The 13,917-nt window shown below is 44.8% G+C and overlaps 2 protein-coding genes and 1 long non-coding RNA gene across 9 annotated transcripts; 2 read left to right on the top strand and 1 right to left on the bottom strand.

The window, feature by feature from the left end:
• The first annotated feature begins 653 nt into the window (after positions 1 to 653).
• Positions 654 to 2,874, top strand: LOC106751972 (methylosome subunit pICln). 6 transcript variants are annotated; one of them, XM_014633311.1, is made up of 6 exons: positions 654 to 908; positions 1,525 to 1,651; positions 1,738 to 1,883; positions 2,000 to 2,176; positions 2,257 to 2,343; positions 2,589 to 2,680. In XM_014633311.1, the coding sequence occupies exons 2-6, from the start codon at positions 1,533 to 1,535 to the stop codon at positions 2,678 to 2,680; spliced, it is 621 nt and encodes a 206-aa protein (XP_014488797.1). In that variant the 5' UTR covers positions 654 to 908; positions 1,525 to 1,532. The 6 variants fall into 6 exon arrangements, with proteins under 6 accessions (XP_014488797.1, XP_014488794.1, XP_014488798.1 ...); XM_014633308.1 differs by having other exon boundaries at positions 654 to 1,027; XM_014633312.1 differs by lacking the exon at positions 654 to 908 and adding an exon at positions 1,034 to 1,164.
• An 83-nt stretch (positions 2,875 to 2,957) lies between these two features.
• Positions 2,958 to 7,680, bottom strand: LOC106751971 (regulator of nonsense transcripts 2). 2 transcript variants are annotated; one of them, XM_014633306.1, is made up of 2 exons: positions 7,392 to 7,680; positions 2,958 to 7,170 (listed from the first exon to the last, which is right to left on the bottom strand). In XM_014633306.1, the coding sequence occupies exon 2, from the start codon at positions 7,143 to 7,145 to the stop codon at positions 3,705 to 3,707; it is 3,441 nt and encodes a 1,146-aa protein (XP_014488792.1). In that variant the 5' UTR covers positions 7,146 to 7,170; positions 7,392 to 7,680; the 3' UTR covers positions 2,958 to 3,704. The 2 variants fall into 2 exon arrangements, with proteins under 2 accessions (XP_014488792.1, XP_014488791.1); XM_014633305.1 differs by having other exon boundaries at positions 2,958 to 7,156.
• Positions 7,681 to 7,805: 125 nt separating this feature from the next.
• On the top strand, positions 7,806 to 8,281 carry LOC106751975. Its single transcript, XR_001375108.1, has 3 exons — positions 7,806 to 7,889; positions 7,978 to 8,031; positions 8,162 to 8,281. It is a non-coding gene; the product is annotated as an uncharacterized LOC106751975 (long non-coding RNA).
• The last annotated feature ends 5,636 nt before the right edge of the window (positions 8,282 to 13,917 follow it).

Below are 13,917 nucleotides of genomic sequence, written 5' to 3'. Positions count from 1 at the left end.
ATTATTTTACTCATAAAGTTATAAATTATAAACAGAGTGACACATTCAAATTGATAAGAAATAAAAATAAAGCATTCTCCATAATTTCATAGATCAATTTTGATCAAAAGTGAAAGCGATATTACAAAATAAATTTTTTCAATTCTGGCTACTTTTCCGCACACGCCTACCGACAATTATCAGTTTCTATAAACAATACTTTGTATGAAAAAAGTTAATTCTGTATTTTCTACTTACTTTTCCAGGAAAAAATTGTTGAGTAACGGTACATCAGCAGATCGACAAAAACTGATGTAAGGAAACATCGAAGTATATCTTGGACAGAACACGAACGCAAAGTTACACTCACATCTCATAAAATGTGACATGAAGAAATACGAAAAGTATAACGACGCGACGATTTCGCGGCGTACGTCTAACATACATATTTCGCCGCTTCCACAATCTTTTACTGTATAAACGTTCATATTTGAATACATCGATACTGTCGAACAAAATGTTATCGACACTTCTAGTTTCATCTAGATCTAAATATTCCGTCGAGTGCTGCAATCTTTCTTCCACTGGCTACGACCTCGAATCACGAGTAGAAATGGTGGCGACTCCTAACGGAGACTTGAGAACTAACGAAAGTAACGGGTCCAATCATAACGGGTCGCTCATCCGAGACTCGAATCTCTTGGGGTCAGATGTGTGTTCAGTCAAGTTCAACGATAAAATCTGACAACGTTGAATATTAAACGACCATCGAGTTCGGAAAGATCGAGAGGATATTTGGCCCCCGGAAGGGATAAACTAATTAAACGTCGATTCATCGATCGAACTTCGCCCATCCCTAGTGACAGCTGAGTTGGGTGAAAGCGATCACGTCGGCGGCGAGTTGCGACTTAGCCGCAATTTTGTAACAGGTATCGCGGATTTAGAAAAAACTACGCACGTCTGTGCATCGCGGGGGAGTTTCGTCGAGTTCGCGTCCGGGACCGATTCCTCTGGCACAATCGGAGTAGCCGAGAGAACGAGCGAGAGAGTGAGTAATTCCGTTTGGTTAGGGAGTGCCGGACAGCGACACCGGTGTTTACGAGTCGCGAATCTCCGTGGAGATTCGTAGCTCCCTTCTGTTTACGTGCTTGCGTGTACTTCGCGTTTCCTTTACGAGATCATCACGTAAGAAGCATTCACATGTGTGTGACGCGAGTGTCATCGTGCGATTCTGACTCAGTTGTCTTTTTTGCGTCCGTCACGACGTTTAATAACTAATGATTTCTGCCTACGCATGCTACGATGAGATCAGCGCGAGACAGCCTCGAAGTTTCTGCTTTCCGTGTCACGTCCATGTATTATTGCTGTGTTTCTATAATTGTAATGAAGAACATATACATACATATACATATGCGCATACACATACATACACACACGTACATATACACAACCATATTAGTCTTAACTAATTATTATTCTATAGACATATATAATTAATATATATAATACATACTTTTATTATACTGTCAACATGTTTGTTTTCAGATTAAAACATGGTAGTGCTTAGCAATTTCCTAACTCCGCAGGAAGGCATACGCCATGAGGAGCAGAATACTACAGTATACATCAACGACAGAGAAGTGGGAAAGGGTACTTTCTACATCACAGAAAGGTAACGAATCAATGCCGGTCATCAATCTCAAAGATCTTCAGACTGGATTTATTATGTATTCTAATTGCACGTGATCTTATTTGCAGTGTGCTTTCTTGGGTAAACAGTGACACACAACAGGGATTTTCACTCGAATATCCTCATATTTCATTGCATGCTATTTCTAGAGACGAACAAGTTCATCCCAGACAATGTTTATATGTTATGGTTGATGGCAAAGTGGATCTCCCAGGTGTGCTTCTCATATTTCGGATATGATTTTTTTTATATTACATATCGCAATAAGTTGTGTGTATATATGTGTATAAAAGGAACTTAGCTACATATATATTTATATGTTTTATTCAGACATGCCATTACCATTATCACCCGACAACGGCTCAGAAAATGAGGACGATGATGGGGACACTCCAATTACGGAAATGCGATTTGCGCCGGATAATACAAATAATTTAGAATTAATGTTTCAAGCGATGAACGCGTGCCAAGCACTTCACCCTGACCCGCAAGACAGTTTTTCGGACGGTAAGTAATAAAAGAAAAAAAAGGATAATTAATATCTCTAATTGACAAGCCGCAATGATAAAACATTTCTGCAATCGAAGAGGATATTTATGAGGATGCTGCAGAAGATTATGGCGAATACAGTGAGGAAGTGGGTGCCGGTGACGCTCCTTATATCTTGCCAACAGGTATATATTTATTTATATTCAGGTTTAATCCTTTGAATATCAGATTTCGTACTTAAAAATTCCTTATATAAAATTATATAATATGAACGTATATCAGCTGATTCTCCCTTTACAATAACATCGGAAGCAAAAATTATTTTGAACGTATCGTCAATGAATTTATTAGCTATCGATATGGGTAAAAAATTAACGACTTAGTCATGTTATGTTTAAGTGTTGTGTGCTATTACACAAAATATTTATAGAGCAAATGGGGGCCAGTCATAACGGATCGGAGGCGGAAGAAGCTATGGATGTTGAAGCGGGTCAATTCGAAGACGCGGAGGAAGATCCGTAAAATATGACTTTCAGGTCCGAATGGCATTTAGTGTTAATTTACACGATTACCAATTTTCATATATTTCGGTAGGCGTACGTGACATCGTTATTGCAAGACTTACGTATCAAACGTAAAAGCACCTAAACATTTATTTATATTCATTTTGTACATGATGATAATTTCTTAGATAAAAATAAATAATTGTACATCAATGGCGAAGAGTTTTTTTTCATTTTCTCTTTATTTATTTCGTTCTCTCAATAGAATAAATTGGCACAGCCTGTGAATTTTACTTTTTCGTGTAAAAGAAAGAAGAGTATCTGATACTTTTCTTGTTTTATTTTTTTAAATTAATGAGATGTGAAGTCAATTGAAAAAGAAAAGAAATAAGAACAAATTGAGTATATATAAATGGATCGTATATTACAATGTTGAGTAACATGGAATAATGATTGGCGATAAATTTGTCTATGAAAAATCCTAATATCACTTCGCTCACACAAAAATTACCGTATATGATGGAGAATTATATATAAGTCAATGCGACTAGTTATCATTATTATAAATTCGAAATGCATATGATGCAGTAAACCCTCGAGTTGGTTTAGCGCGTAATCTAAGATCAATTAAGATCGGCAGTGCGTTGTAACGAAAAAAGTACCTATTTTTTCGATTTTTTTGTCACACCTGTACACTTCGATCAATATATTTAGAGCAATATGTTTTATTTAATTCAATATTCAAAACAGAGTTTTACTCGTGGCGAATAATCCTTCAATTATGCTTAAATGCGCTAAATCAAATTGTCTGTACATATAATACACTCATGTTACTTAATTGTTTTCGTATTCCACATACCATGATGTTCGTTTTTAAACAAGTTCTATGGCGTTTCCAACAGTCAGAAAATTCTACCACGTAGCAAAAAACATAGAGACGAACGGTAGTCCGATGCCGCCGCGAGTTCGATGTCTTTCATGCTTACGTAAACGTCAGAGTTCCTCAACAGAATACAACCATTTGATTTTCAGAATGACCAAACTTATCGAATTTTCTTCGGACCGAAAATAAGGTCGGCGTCAGGAGCACCCTTAGGATGATTATACTTCTGCCGACGTTCCCTGTTTAAATTTACGGTAACCGGTCTTGTACCCTGATTGATGGTCTCCTGATAGTCCTCCTCTTCTTGCCTCTCGGTGATGTTTAAAGTCAGTCTCTTCACGCGTTCCTTCTCCTCCTTCTGCTCCTGTTCGCGATTCCTGAGATTCATGGCCAACTCGGATGACACCGGCACTGCTAGATTCTTGTATTGTTGCTTATTACCCTTCCTCAACATCAGCACGAAATCCACGGTGGTGTTGTCGCTCGGTCTCTCTTGCAATTGCTCGTAAGTCTTCTTGGTGCTCTTCACATGCAGTGGCACCGAGATATCGACCTGTTGCGGCTTCACCGAGTCCCGCATGCGATCTTGTATGTTATCCGACACCATCTTATCCAATGCCGACAGAAAGTCGTCGTCCTCCGGACAACTCACTCGTCGCGGTCCAGCTGGCAAGGCTGCGTTCAGTTCCGTTACATCCATTATCACACCCTCGGTACCGCCCTCCGATAGACTCTGATCGCCTTGGGTGTTCTCTTGGGTGCCCATAGCGTCGTCCCGTTCCGCGTCGGCCGTCCATTCTTCCTCGGATTGCGCCTCGGAGCAGTCCTCGGATTCTTCGAAGTGCAGCTCGGCGATCCCCTTCGCGTCCCCACTCCCGTTTCCAGTCACCGCTGCCTCCTCGTCGACCTCCATGATGACGCCCATGTCAGTCTCGCCATCCGCAGTCGCGTCGTCGGCGGAGGGATTGCCCAGAGTCGGATAGAGAGTATTTCTCAACTCGTCCACGGCGCATTGCGCCTCCTTGTAGCTTTGGAACAATTGCATCTTAGGTCGCAGCATCGTCAGGGTGTCACGGTACATATAGTCTATCCCGACGGGGAACGGGTTCTCGGCCGTCCAGATTGGCTCCGTGTACTTGAACCAGTAGTAGTTCTGGAAGAACACTAGAAAGTAGTCGAGCTTCTTCTTGCTGGAACCGCCGCTGAAGTATTGGCCGCAAGTCTCCAGCAGGGTGCACACCAGTCGAATGCGGAAGAGATGTTCGGGTGGGTCGAGTACGCTCTGCACCGAGTGATCCATGCTGACGCCGAAAGTGATCAGCAGATACAAGGTGCGGAAAATATCGCCACTCTCCACCATCCGGTAATTGTACAATTCCCCCAGGTACTTCACCATGGCGATGCGTCGTTGGTTGAACTTGGGCAGGTTCACTTCCATGCACAGCCGAATATCCTCGAGCACCCCGTCGACCACGTGAGGCCCTATGGTCTCATAGTGACCCACCAGACCGGCCAAAAGACTCCCCACGCAACGAATGTTGAGATACTTGACGTTGTAAGCGGCAGTGAGACACTTAATGGCGTAGGACGACACGCTCTCGTCCTCCCAATCAAGTTTGCGCATCCACCTGAGTACCTTATCGGTGTTCGTCTTCGAAAGGTCTTGGTACAATAGTTTCCTTATGAATTCGTGCACGGGCGGTCTGTCCTTTCTCGAGATGCCGCCGGTGGACTCGGGTGGGTTCACGAAGTAGTACGCGTTCTCTATTATCGTGACGTAGCGAGAGTCAAGAGCAGTAACTGCCTTCTTGCGCATCATCTGTTCCAAATAGACCTTGGTTCTCTGATGAGAATCCGGCGAGCAGAAAAGGTATCTGCCGCAGATCTCCAGCAGATTGCAGGCCATCTCGATATGATGGTGCGTGAAGTCGTGCAGCAAAACTTTCAGACAGTAGAGCGCCTCCAACTTGGAGTAGAGCTTGAACTTCACAAGTTCGCCGATGTAACGGACCACTTTGATCTTCGACTCGATGTTGATCTGATCCTTCTTGCGCACGTGATATTTGAAGTCCTGCTTGAGCATCTGGCACAGATCGTTCCCGACGTCAGGCATCACGGCGTAGAGGATGGCTGCTAAACGAGAGTAAAAGGGCAGAAGGTCCAGACGGATTCTGGAAACACCGAAGAGAGCCTTCACCAGCTTCTTCTTGTTGTGTTTCGTGTTGAGATTCATCAGGAAGTGCACCGCGGCATTGTCGATCATCTCGCGATTCACACAATTCGGTAGATGTGTCAAGAAAGCATCCAACATTATCTTGTTGCTGATATTCGATACCTGCGGTTCCTCCACCTCCGTCTCCGGCTCCTCCACTTTCTCGGCCTCCTCCAACTCGTCGAACACTATCTCGTCGTCCAAGGCGTCCTCCGTTATCGGTGCGTCCGCTTTCGGGGACTCTTTCAAGTACGAACCTGGTAAGAATACCGTTAGATCCGGCAAAACCTCGTAGAAGCGTCTCGTCTCTTCGTCACCCCACATGTCCTCAAGAATGTTACTATCCTCTCCCTCGTTGATCATCTTCAGCGTTTCCTCCGTTTCAGCTTTCATCTCACTGTCTACCGGAAGCTCGGGCATTGGCTCGTCCAGAGTATCTGAGAAACTTTGCACGCTGTTTAGTAAACGTTCGTAAGACACCTGCAAGGCTTCCAGCTTCTCTTTCCTTTCAGAGCTCAATTCGCCTCTGGTCTGTAGGATCTTGCGATTTTGTTTCTCGAACGCCTGCAGATCTTTATGCTCCTTCAACAAGTGCTTGCACAAAGAATTATAATAGTCCCGCAACAACAGCTTGACGTTTTGCTGTTTGTCGGGCGACAACAGTTTGCTCTTGGGGATCGTAACACTCAACTTCTCGGACAACTCTCGCACTTTCTTAGGTACCAAGCCGGCGTAATCTTCGCCACAGTGCCGGCAGAAGCTCAATATTATACTGGCGTTATTGTGTTCCTCCTTGTCCATGTTAATCAAGACTGTCAACACGGAGCCCAGTAGCGGCAGACCTTGCTTGTGCGTGAAGATTCCTGCGTTCACCAGTTCCGCGTAGAATCGAAGGTCCACTCTCAGCTTGCTGGGATTCGCGATCTTGTCGCCGATCTTCAATGACAATATTCTCTGCCAATTCTCGAAGAAATGAGTGGAGAACTCGGCATATGTCTGATGGAGGAAGCTGCATACCCTGATGGCAGGTGCGACGTCGGTCATTTTTATTTTGGCATCCACCAGAGCTGTGGCAACCTCGCTTACGTACTTAGTCAGGTTTAAGTTCGCCATGTCCTTCAGGACTGTATCGAGTTGTGTTACACTGAAATTCTTTAATTTCTTCACAAACGTAGTGTTCCTCTTGAGGCTTGAGTCAAGTTTACTGAACGATGCGTCGGATGGTCTCGAAGGATTCATATTAGAAGCACGAATCTCTTCCTTTGTCGTCAGTCTTTGCTCCGTCTCCCGTACATATTCTGATAAATACTGCTTGTCCTCTTCTGAGACAGCATTTGGGTCCTCAGTGACCACTTCCTTCTCCGCTGTTGTCTCGTTGTTCTCAGACATTCTGGAATGTTCTGTAACAAACGTCCTGTACAAAAATAACAGCTTTCCCTTCCAAGGAACGTTTGGATATAAATAATATACAAAATATATTTATTCTACTGTAGCAAAGCTATATTCTCACAGACAAAGGAACACGTGAAAAAATATCCTAATTTATCAGAGCGTGATGACCCGACATCAGCGAGTGAAAGTCAGAGATTATCATTTATATGTTCATATAATTTATCGCAAGTGTCAATCACGTACCTGTGCTGAGGCAGCCGGCTAATAAATTATACTTCTTCCGATTGTTTACGTGTTCTTTTACGACCCGATGAGGTTATGTTGTGGCAGACGACGGTTCATTTCACGGGTTACGATATACGGTATGCGGAAATCATTTTATTGACACGCACAAAGAATCGAAACGTGCTAGTTTCTGTATGTGGCAACGAGATACGAATTAATATGATATTTAGACTTCCCATCAACTTCCCATTTTTCCGAGATTAAGAGATAACTAACAGAAGCACGATTACTGTATACACGCACATTATTTCGTACATTTCACGTCGGTAAAATAGTATCTGCGTGTCCGATATATCTTCATATTACCAATCAGACCCGCGGTAATAGAAGTAGCGCGCCTACAGATGGCGCTCGTAGACACGAATCGAAAAAGTTCGTTCAAAATAACCGTCATTTCTTTTCTGTGGATCACTTTAACGGATATGGCAGGAGTGTTTCGAGGTGCGTAATTTTCAGGTAATTTCGTTTATTAGTCGCGATTGTAGCAATTAATTCGTTGTGCTGAGTAACGAGAACCTTGCGATGTTTTTGTTTTGCCTATTAGACTTTCCCTGAGAGCTGTTCTTGTCGTTAACTGGACGATTCTTTCGTTAACCAGGTAATGTTCTTTTTCTTCCTGCGATAATGGCTACTCTAGACTAAGGCTTGGCATCCTTCCGTAGGAATGTTAGTTTTCGCAAGATTTTTTCAAAAATTTGCCTCCCAAGGAAACCTAACCATTGTTTCAGTGTAGCGGTGCGCGGTGCATTCTCGGAAAGGAAATTCAGGTGATAAGGATGACACGATCTTTCGGACATTATTCAGCCGGGCATCGGTCAGTGAGTGATATCTTACTGTGTGATTCTTTAAATTGCTTGACAATGAGGATGCTTATATGGCGAAGTAAGTCGTCCTATACAAATATTGATGCGAAAGTTACGATAGGTTATGGTCGGATATCGTTGCGGGTAAATCGCGTGAATATATGCAATGTATCTTGCGTATCTCTGTTGAACGTTGTATATCTTTTTTCACAATTCTTCGGGAGACAAAGATAGGATGATAGGATGCATGAATACGAACATGTATGTACGTGGTCGCAGAGGCGTCTGATATACACGGTGTCTCCGGTCGAACGTATTTTTCGATGGAACGCGTATCACTTGCAGATAATTGAGAAATTCATATAAAAAAAACTCGACGCACATCAACAATACATATAGCATTGAGATTTCTACGAATGTTAATTTGATAGAATCCAAGATTACAATGTAACCGAAATTAAAATACAAGCCGACGTTTCGTTGATATGAAAAACCGATGAGATGACAACACAATTCTTGCGAAAGCGCGGGGCAAGCATACACTAGCAGCCGGAAATGCGGTGGATCAGAGACACCCGGTATAATCGCGCCGCCACAAAGAATCCATAAAAGGTTAGGCCGGCGCGTTTTTTGTGCGGCACCGAAGTAGAGACACTTTAAACTGCGACACACTTGTGTCCCCGCGAGCATAATAACGCGCCGCTATTAACCGCGAGCTTGTATTAAGCACTCGAAAAAAAGCTTTCATGCATTTAACGACGAAATAATGCGACCAGTGTGCCGCACCGGCGGCGAGGCTGCTCGTAGTGACTTTTTTAAAAAGTCCACGCCGATTTTAGAAGGTACTAAAGACTAAGCAGCATCGCTGCGAGCGTCGAAATCGTCCGTATCGAACGTCCTCTTTTCCCTGCTATTTTTATCAATTACACGAAACGCGGACGGTATAATCAATTTAAGGGGCATTAATCGTCGCCTCTCGCGCGTCGCAGGTTGGCGCGATGCTAAGCGGCTTTGCCGCGGGGTGTGATTTTTATTAATTATAAGAAAATATATGTACGCAATTCGTTTTACCGTCTCACCCCAACCGAGAGCCCTCGGAGCATGGTTGTTTACCGTGGGAAAGAACGTGATAGCGGTATGGCGCTCACGCGGATCGGGATCTTGCGCGTACGCAAAGAATAAATTTCATCCCTCGGCCCGGCGCGGGGCTGGAAATCGGCACGCTAGGTATGATGCCGCTCGGCAAATGTCGTGTGAAATGCGATTTCAGGGCGACGGTGGGTTTTCATTCGATGATTCTCGTTACCCTCGTTACAAGCCTCGACGGTGGCGGAGGAGCGGCGGGAGCAAATTGCGCGCGAGACCGTGAGAATAAATTGTCTCCAGTAGCGGCGACGATCCTCCACGGCGGCGCCAGTGGCGGTCCGAGGGTGGTGAATGCGGGGGTGGATGGGACGGTCTGTTTCGCGTTTCCGGGGAGTCCTCTCTCTCTCTCTCTCGTTCCTTTTTTTTTTTCTTCTTTCTCGCCACCAACGTAGTCTCGACGTGCCCCCGCGAATATTTAGTTACCGCGAGCCGTTCTCGTTACCGTTTCATCTCGCGACCAGCTACGTGCGACGATTCCTTGAACTCACCCTCGCCTCTCTCGCGCCGATCGTCGATCCCTCCGAGCACGTTACCCTTTCGCATACGTCTCTACTCGCGTTGCGAGTACCTTACCTCACGCGACGGTATAATTAATTTAACGGGCATTAATCGTTTCTTCTTGCGGTTCAGACAGTTTCGCTGATGTCTTGCGGTTGAGCTTTATTGCGAGCTATTTCTGTTACTACTGCGGCGTAGAGTAACGTTTCTCCCGCATACCTTCGTTGAAAATTATAATTATTTTCGGCCTCAACTATATATACTCTTTTTATAGTTTTGACGAGGAAAATAATAGTAGCAATATGCATATAAGATTATTGACATTATAGCGGCGTTTAAAATGGAAAAATGGTTATCCTGATTATAATTCTTTTATTATGACTATAATTCCCTTTTATTAATTTTTCAACTATTTTTATTATTATAATTATAAATATTAAATATTTTTCTCTCAATATCGTTTTAGAAATATATAGTGTCCTAGACCAACAAACTTCGCGAGGGCGTAGGACGGAATGAGGTGAACAGAAAAGTGCTCTACTATTTTGCAGTCATGTAAAATTTTGAATTATTAATTATTGAAATGGCCATGCATAAAGGTTACTTTAATTGATAGCTCAAAAACTTACATGTTATTTGTAAAATGGTAAAGGATTTTTTTGTTCAGGCTCTCGATCACGTAACTTTTCTTTCACGGAAACGCGAAAAGTGAAAATTCCAAGTATTTTCAAACTAGAAAATTTACTCTTTGCACGAGTTCACGCGAGAGAAGAGAATTCATGATCAATCCCTAGAGGGTCGTGAATTTCCTCCTCTAGTGTGAACCCGTGGAAAAGAGTAAATTTTCTAATCTGAATACATTTTGAATTTTCACTTCTCACGTTTTCGCCTTAGGAAGAAGTTATGTGATTGATGCCCAGAGTGGCCTAATCTACAAGTGACATATGACAACTGCTGTACCTAGCGACAAGTTAAAGGTTCGAGGTTCAAGGTTCGATATATTGATGTCTATCGCTGGATACAACAGCTGTCATATATACTCATATATCTACAGATTAGGCTATTAGAGCTAGAAGATTTTTTCGTTCACCTCAATTCTACGCTCTCACGAAGTTTGTCTCTGTTAGTCTGGATCATCCAATATACTCTAAGTAGATACGCACATATCTCAAGGAAAGGAGGAAAGAATAAGGAAAATTTTTCATACGCATGATTATCGCCTGAAGCCTGTGGGTCTTCCTCGGATTTATATTTAGCATTTCGCTTTGAAGCGCAAACGAAACTTAATTAATATCTCCGTTGAGAATGCACTTTTGCTTTATTCACGTCGGAATAAAAACGGTCGACAATTTGAGGACTGAACTTGAGGTTTTAAATTTGATTTCTAGAAATTGCGAAAGAGAAATAAAAAAAAGTCTCGTTGCATTATTCCCGCGGAGAGCAGCGGAGTTCAATTGATCATTCCTGTCCGGCGCGACTATAGTCGGCGGAACATTTGGACGCACGTCGAACTATAGTCGTCACTCGTTGTCGAAAGGGTTAAAAGGCGGCGTGGTGAATAGTCGACGCGATTATTCGACGATGAACGCGAAGTTCTCGAGAGTGGAGCGGTCTGCCCTCTCCCGAGGCAACTTCTCGCTCGCACTTCTGGGATTTCAAGGGATCGCTCTGCGCTCTCTTCCTTGTTCTTAAAAGACTTCCTCCCGGGCTAATGGTCTGCCACTCGTGCTTCCGTAGCGGGATGTATATTGCAGTTTCTTCTTTATAGCGTCAGTCGGAATTTGCGTGCAGACTGGTGTATGGCGGTTCGCGTCGCGAAATGCGCGAACGTCTAAATGGCAGTTTGATACTTTTGACGTTCGAGGAAATGCGCGGCGGATCAATGGAGAAATGCGCACATTGTTGTTACATCGCCGTGCGCGAATTTATATATATACCATCCACGTTACTTTACGATTGATAAAACTGCCCACGCGATATCATGAATGCGAACGCACTTGAATGCAAAACGCGTCGCGAACATCATGTCGACGAAACACGACTAATCCGAAGTCTAGTTCGGAAGTCTCTTCGCGATGAGAAGACACATTTTTTCCGAAGCGGGACACGTTGTCTCTCCTTTCCGTAGCGAATCAGGTTCGCAACGGACAAAACGAGAGAAAAAGCGGTGCACGCGTACGGTAGCGTGGCGACACGCCGCGCATTGCCACCGGCAGACGATGAATGAGGTAGGATACCGAAGTCGGTGAATGTCTCACACACACACACAAACACACACACACACATTGTCTCTCTTTCGTTCTCGCTCCTCTCTCCCCTCTCTCTCTCTCTCATTCCGTTTCTCAGTGAGACAAGATCGCGGGACGGGTGGCGGCAACCGCGTAAGCGCGAAGATGAAGAAGCAATTATTCTAATGGAGGCTTTGGGAGGATTGTAGCCGAGACAAGTGAGGTAATCCATGAATAATACCTGCACCCCTTCCCAGGACGCATTCCTCCGGGCCCCCACAGTCTCCCCCGTCGTCCGTCGCTCTCTCATCGCCTCGTGACGACGCCCGCCTGTTGTCTTCCCTTCCTCTTACCTGCTGATATTATGCTAAACTCCGGTAATCCTTAAATGCCACCTCAGTCTCTGCCGCGGATAGAGTTTGAATGTCTCGCATAACCCCGCCCCACCGTAACCCACCTGCTCCGCACCCCTCATCTATCCCCTGCGTTCCTTTACATCTTACTCGGGGGCTCACGGACTCACCTGTGCGAAATAGTCCTTGTTCGGGTGTCCCTCCGTGATAATTGGAAGTACACACGGCGGTTCTCAGAGGGAAACGCGTGGAAATGCAGTCTCGTGTGACGAGACGACGACTGGTCTCGAACTCCGGCGGCGCTTTGTCGTCGTAAAGGACTAACGCGAAGATGACAATTGACCTTGTAACGAGGAGCAAATGTGAGGAATTATCCGGCGGGGATCTAATGGCGTGCACGTTGGAGGTTGTACGACATCTCGATGTCGCGGACACACTTCGCGGGGGCGAAAACTATCATGAGTTCGAACGGTTGACGTCTCAAAAAAGCGCACGAATATTATTAACCGAGTCGCGGGATTCTTTTTTCGTGCGGTTATCGAGGAACGACACAGGGCGAAAACGGGAGAGCGGGACTCGAGAGGAGGCGAGGTCGCGCGCATTTAAGAGGCTGGGGTTCCTAATGCTCCGGCTTCCATTCTCTGGCTTACTCTCGGTCGCCCTCTTGCGCATCGACCCCCTTTTTTCACCCACTGCGGTTCTCCTCCACCATCGGGCCGGCTTATGATTCGCAGAAAGGATGCAGAAAGCACAGAAAGAACACGGAGCACAGAGAGTACGCGCGCTACTCCGCATTACCATTCTTTCGGAGACCGTGGCCGCAAGCGCGGCGCAATTTCTGCGTCTAGGATAAAATCGGAAGTAATCACGGGAAGTGGGGGTCGCGGGCGCGAGAAAGACGGAGATAGAGAGAGATAGCGACAGGGAGGAGGGAGCGAGAGGGAGAGAGAGAGAGAGGAATTGAAGGAGAAGTGACGAGAGGATAGAAGAGGTTGGCAGGGCAGAGGCGACGCACCACTGTATGCCGCGCTGCACTGGTTGCATCGTATCAGAACTCGTGCAACGCTGCGTCAAGCGGCTGATGATGCACTTACGAATATTAGTAAAGCCTATAGAACGACCCACACACGGTCCTAGCTGGGCGTTTGACGTTGGCTCTCCGGGCGGTTCTCCATTCATATTCAGCGCAGGATTCAACACGAGCGGGTTGAGCGCGGCCGGTTCGACACTACATTTTGATATTTAAGCTGTATCGATATTCAGCCGCTTCCAGCGAAGATTGCATTTTTCAGGAGCCTACATCGTACGAATAAAAAGAAATCGATGTGACGTAAATCATGGTTAGACGTCTTTTCTAGAAGTAACAGCGCGGCGCGAATGGAATTTCCCACTTTTCTCGGCGAATTACACTAAGCGAGAGATACGTGTATGAGTATGTGTGTGTAATTTTCAGCAT

The sequence above is a fragment of the Dinoponera quadriceps genome, unplaced genomic scaffold (assembly GCF_001313825.1).
Source record: "Dinoponera quadriceps isolate SergipeBrazil2010 unplaced genomic scaffold, ASM131382v1 scaffold426, whole genome shotgun sequence".
In the NCBI taxonomy this organism is placed as follows: Eukaryota; Metazoa; Arthropoda; class Insecta; order Hymenoptera; family Formicidae; genus Dinoponera; species Dinoponera quadriceps.
Note: the sequence above shows the minus strand (reverse complement) of the source record. Positions and strands in the feature narration are given on the sequence as shown.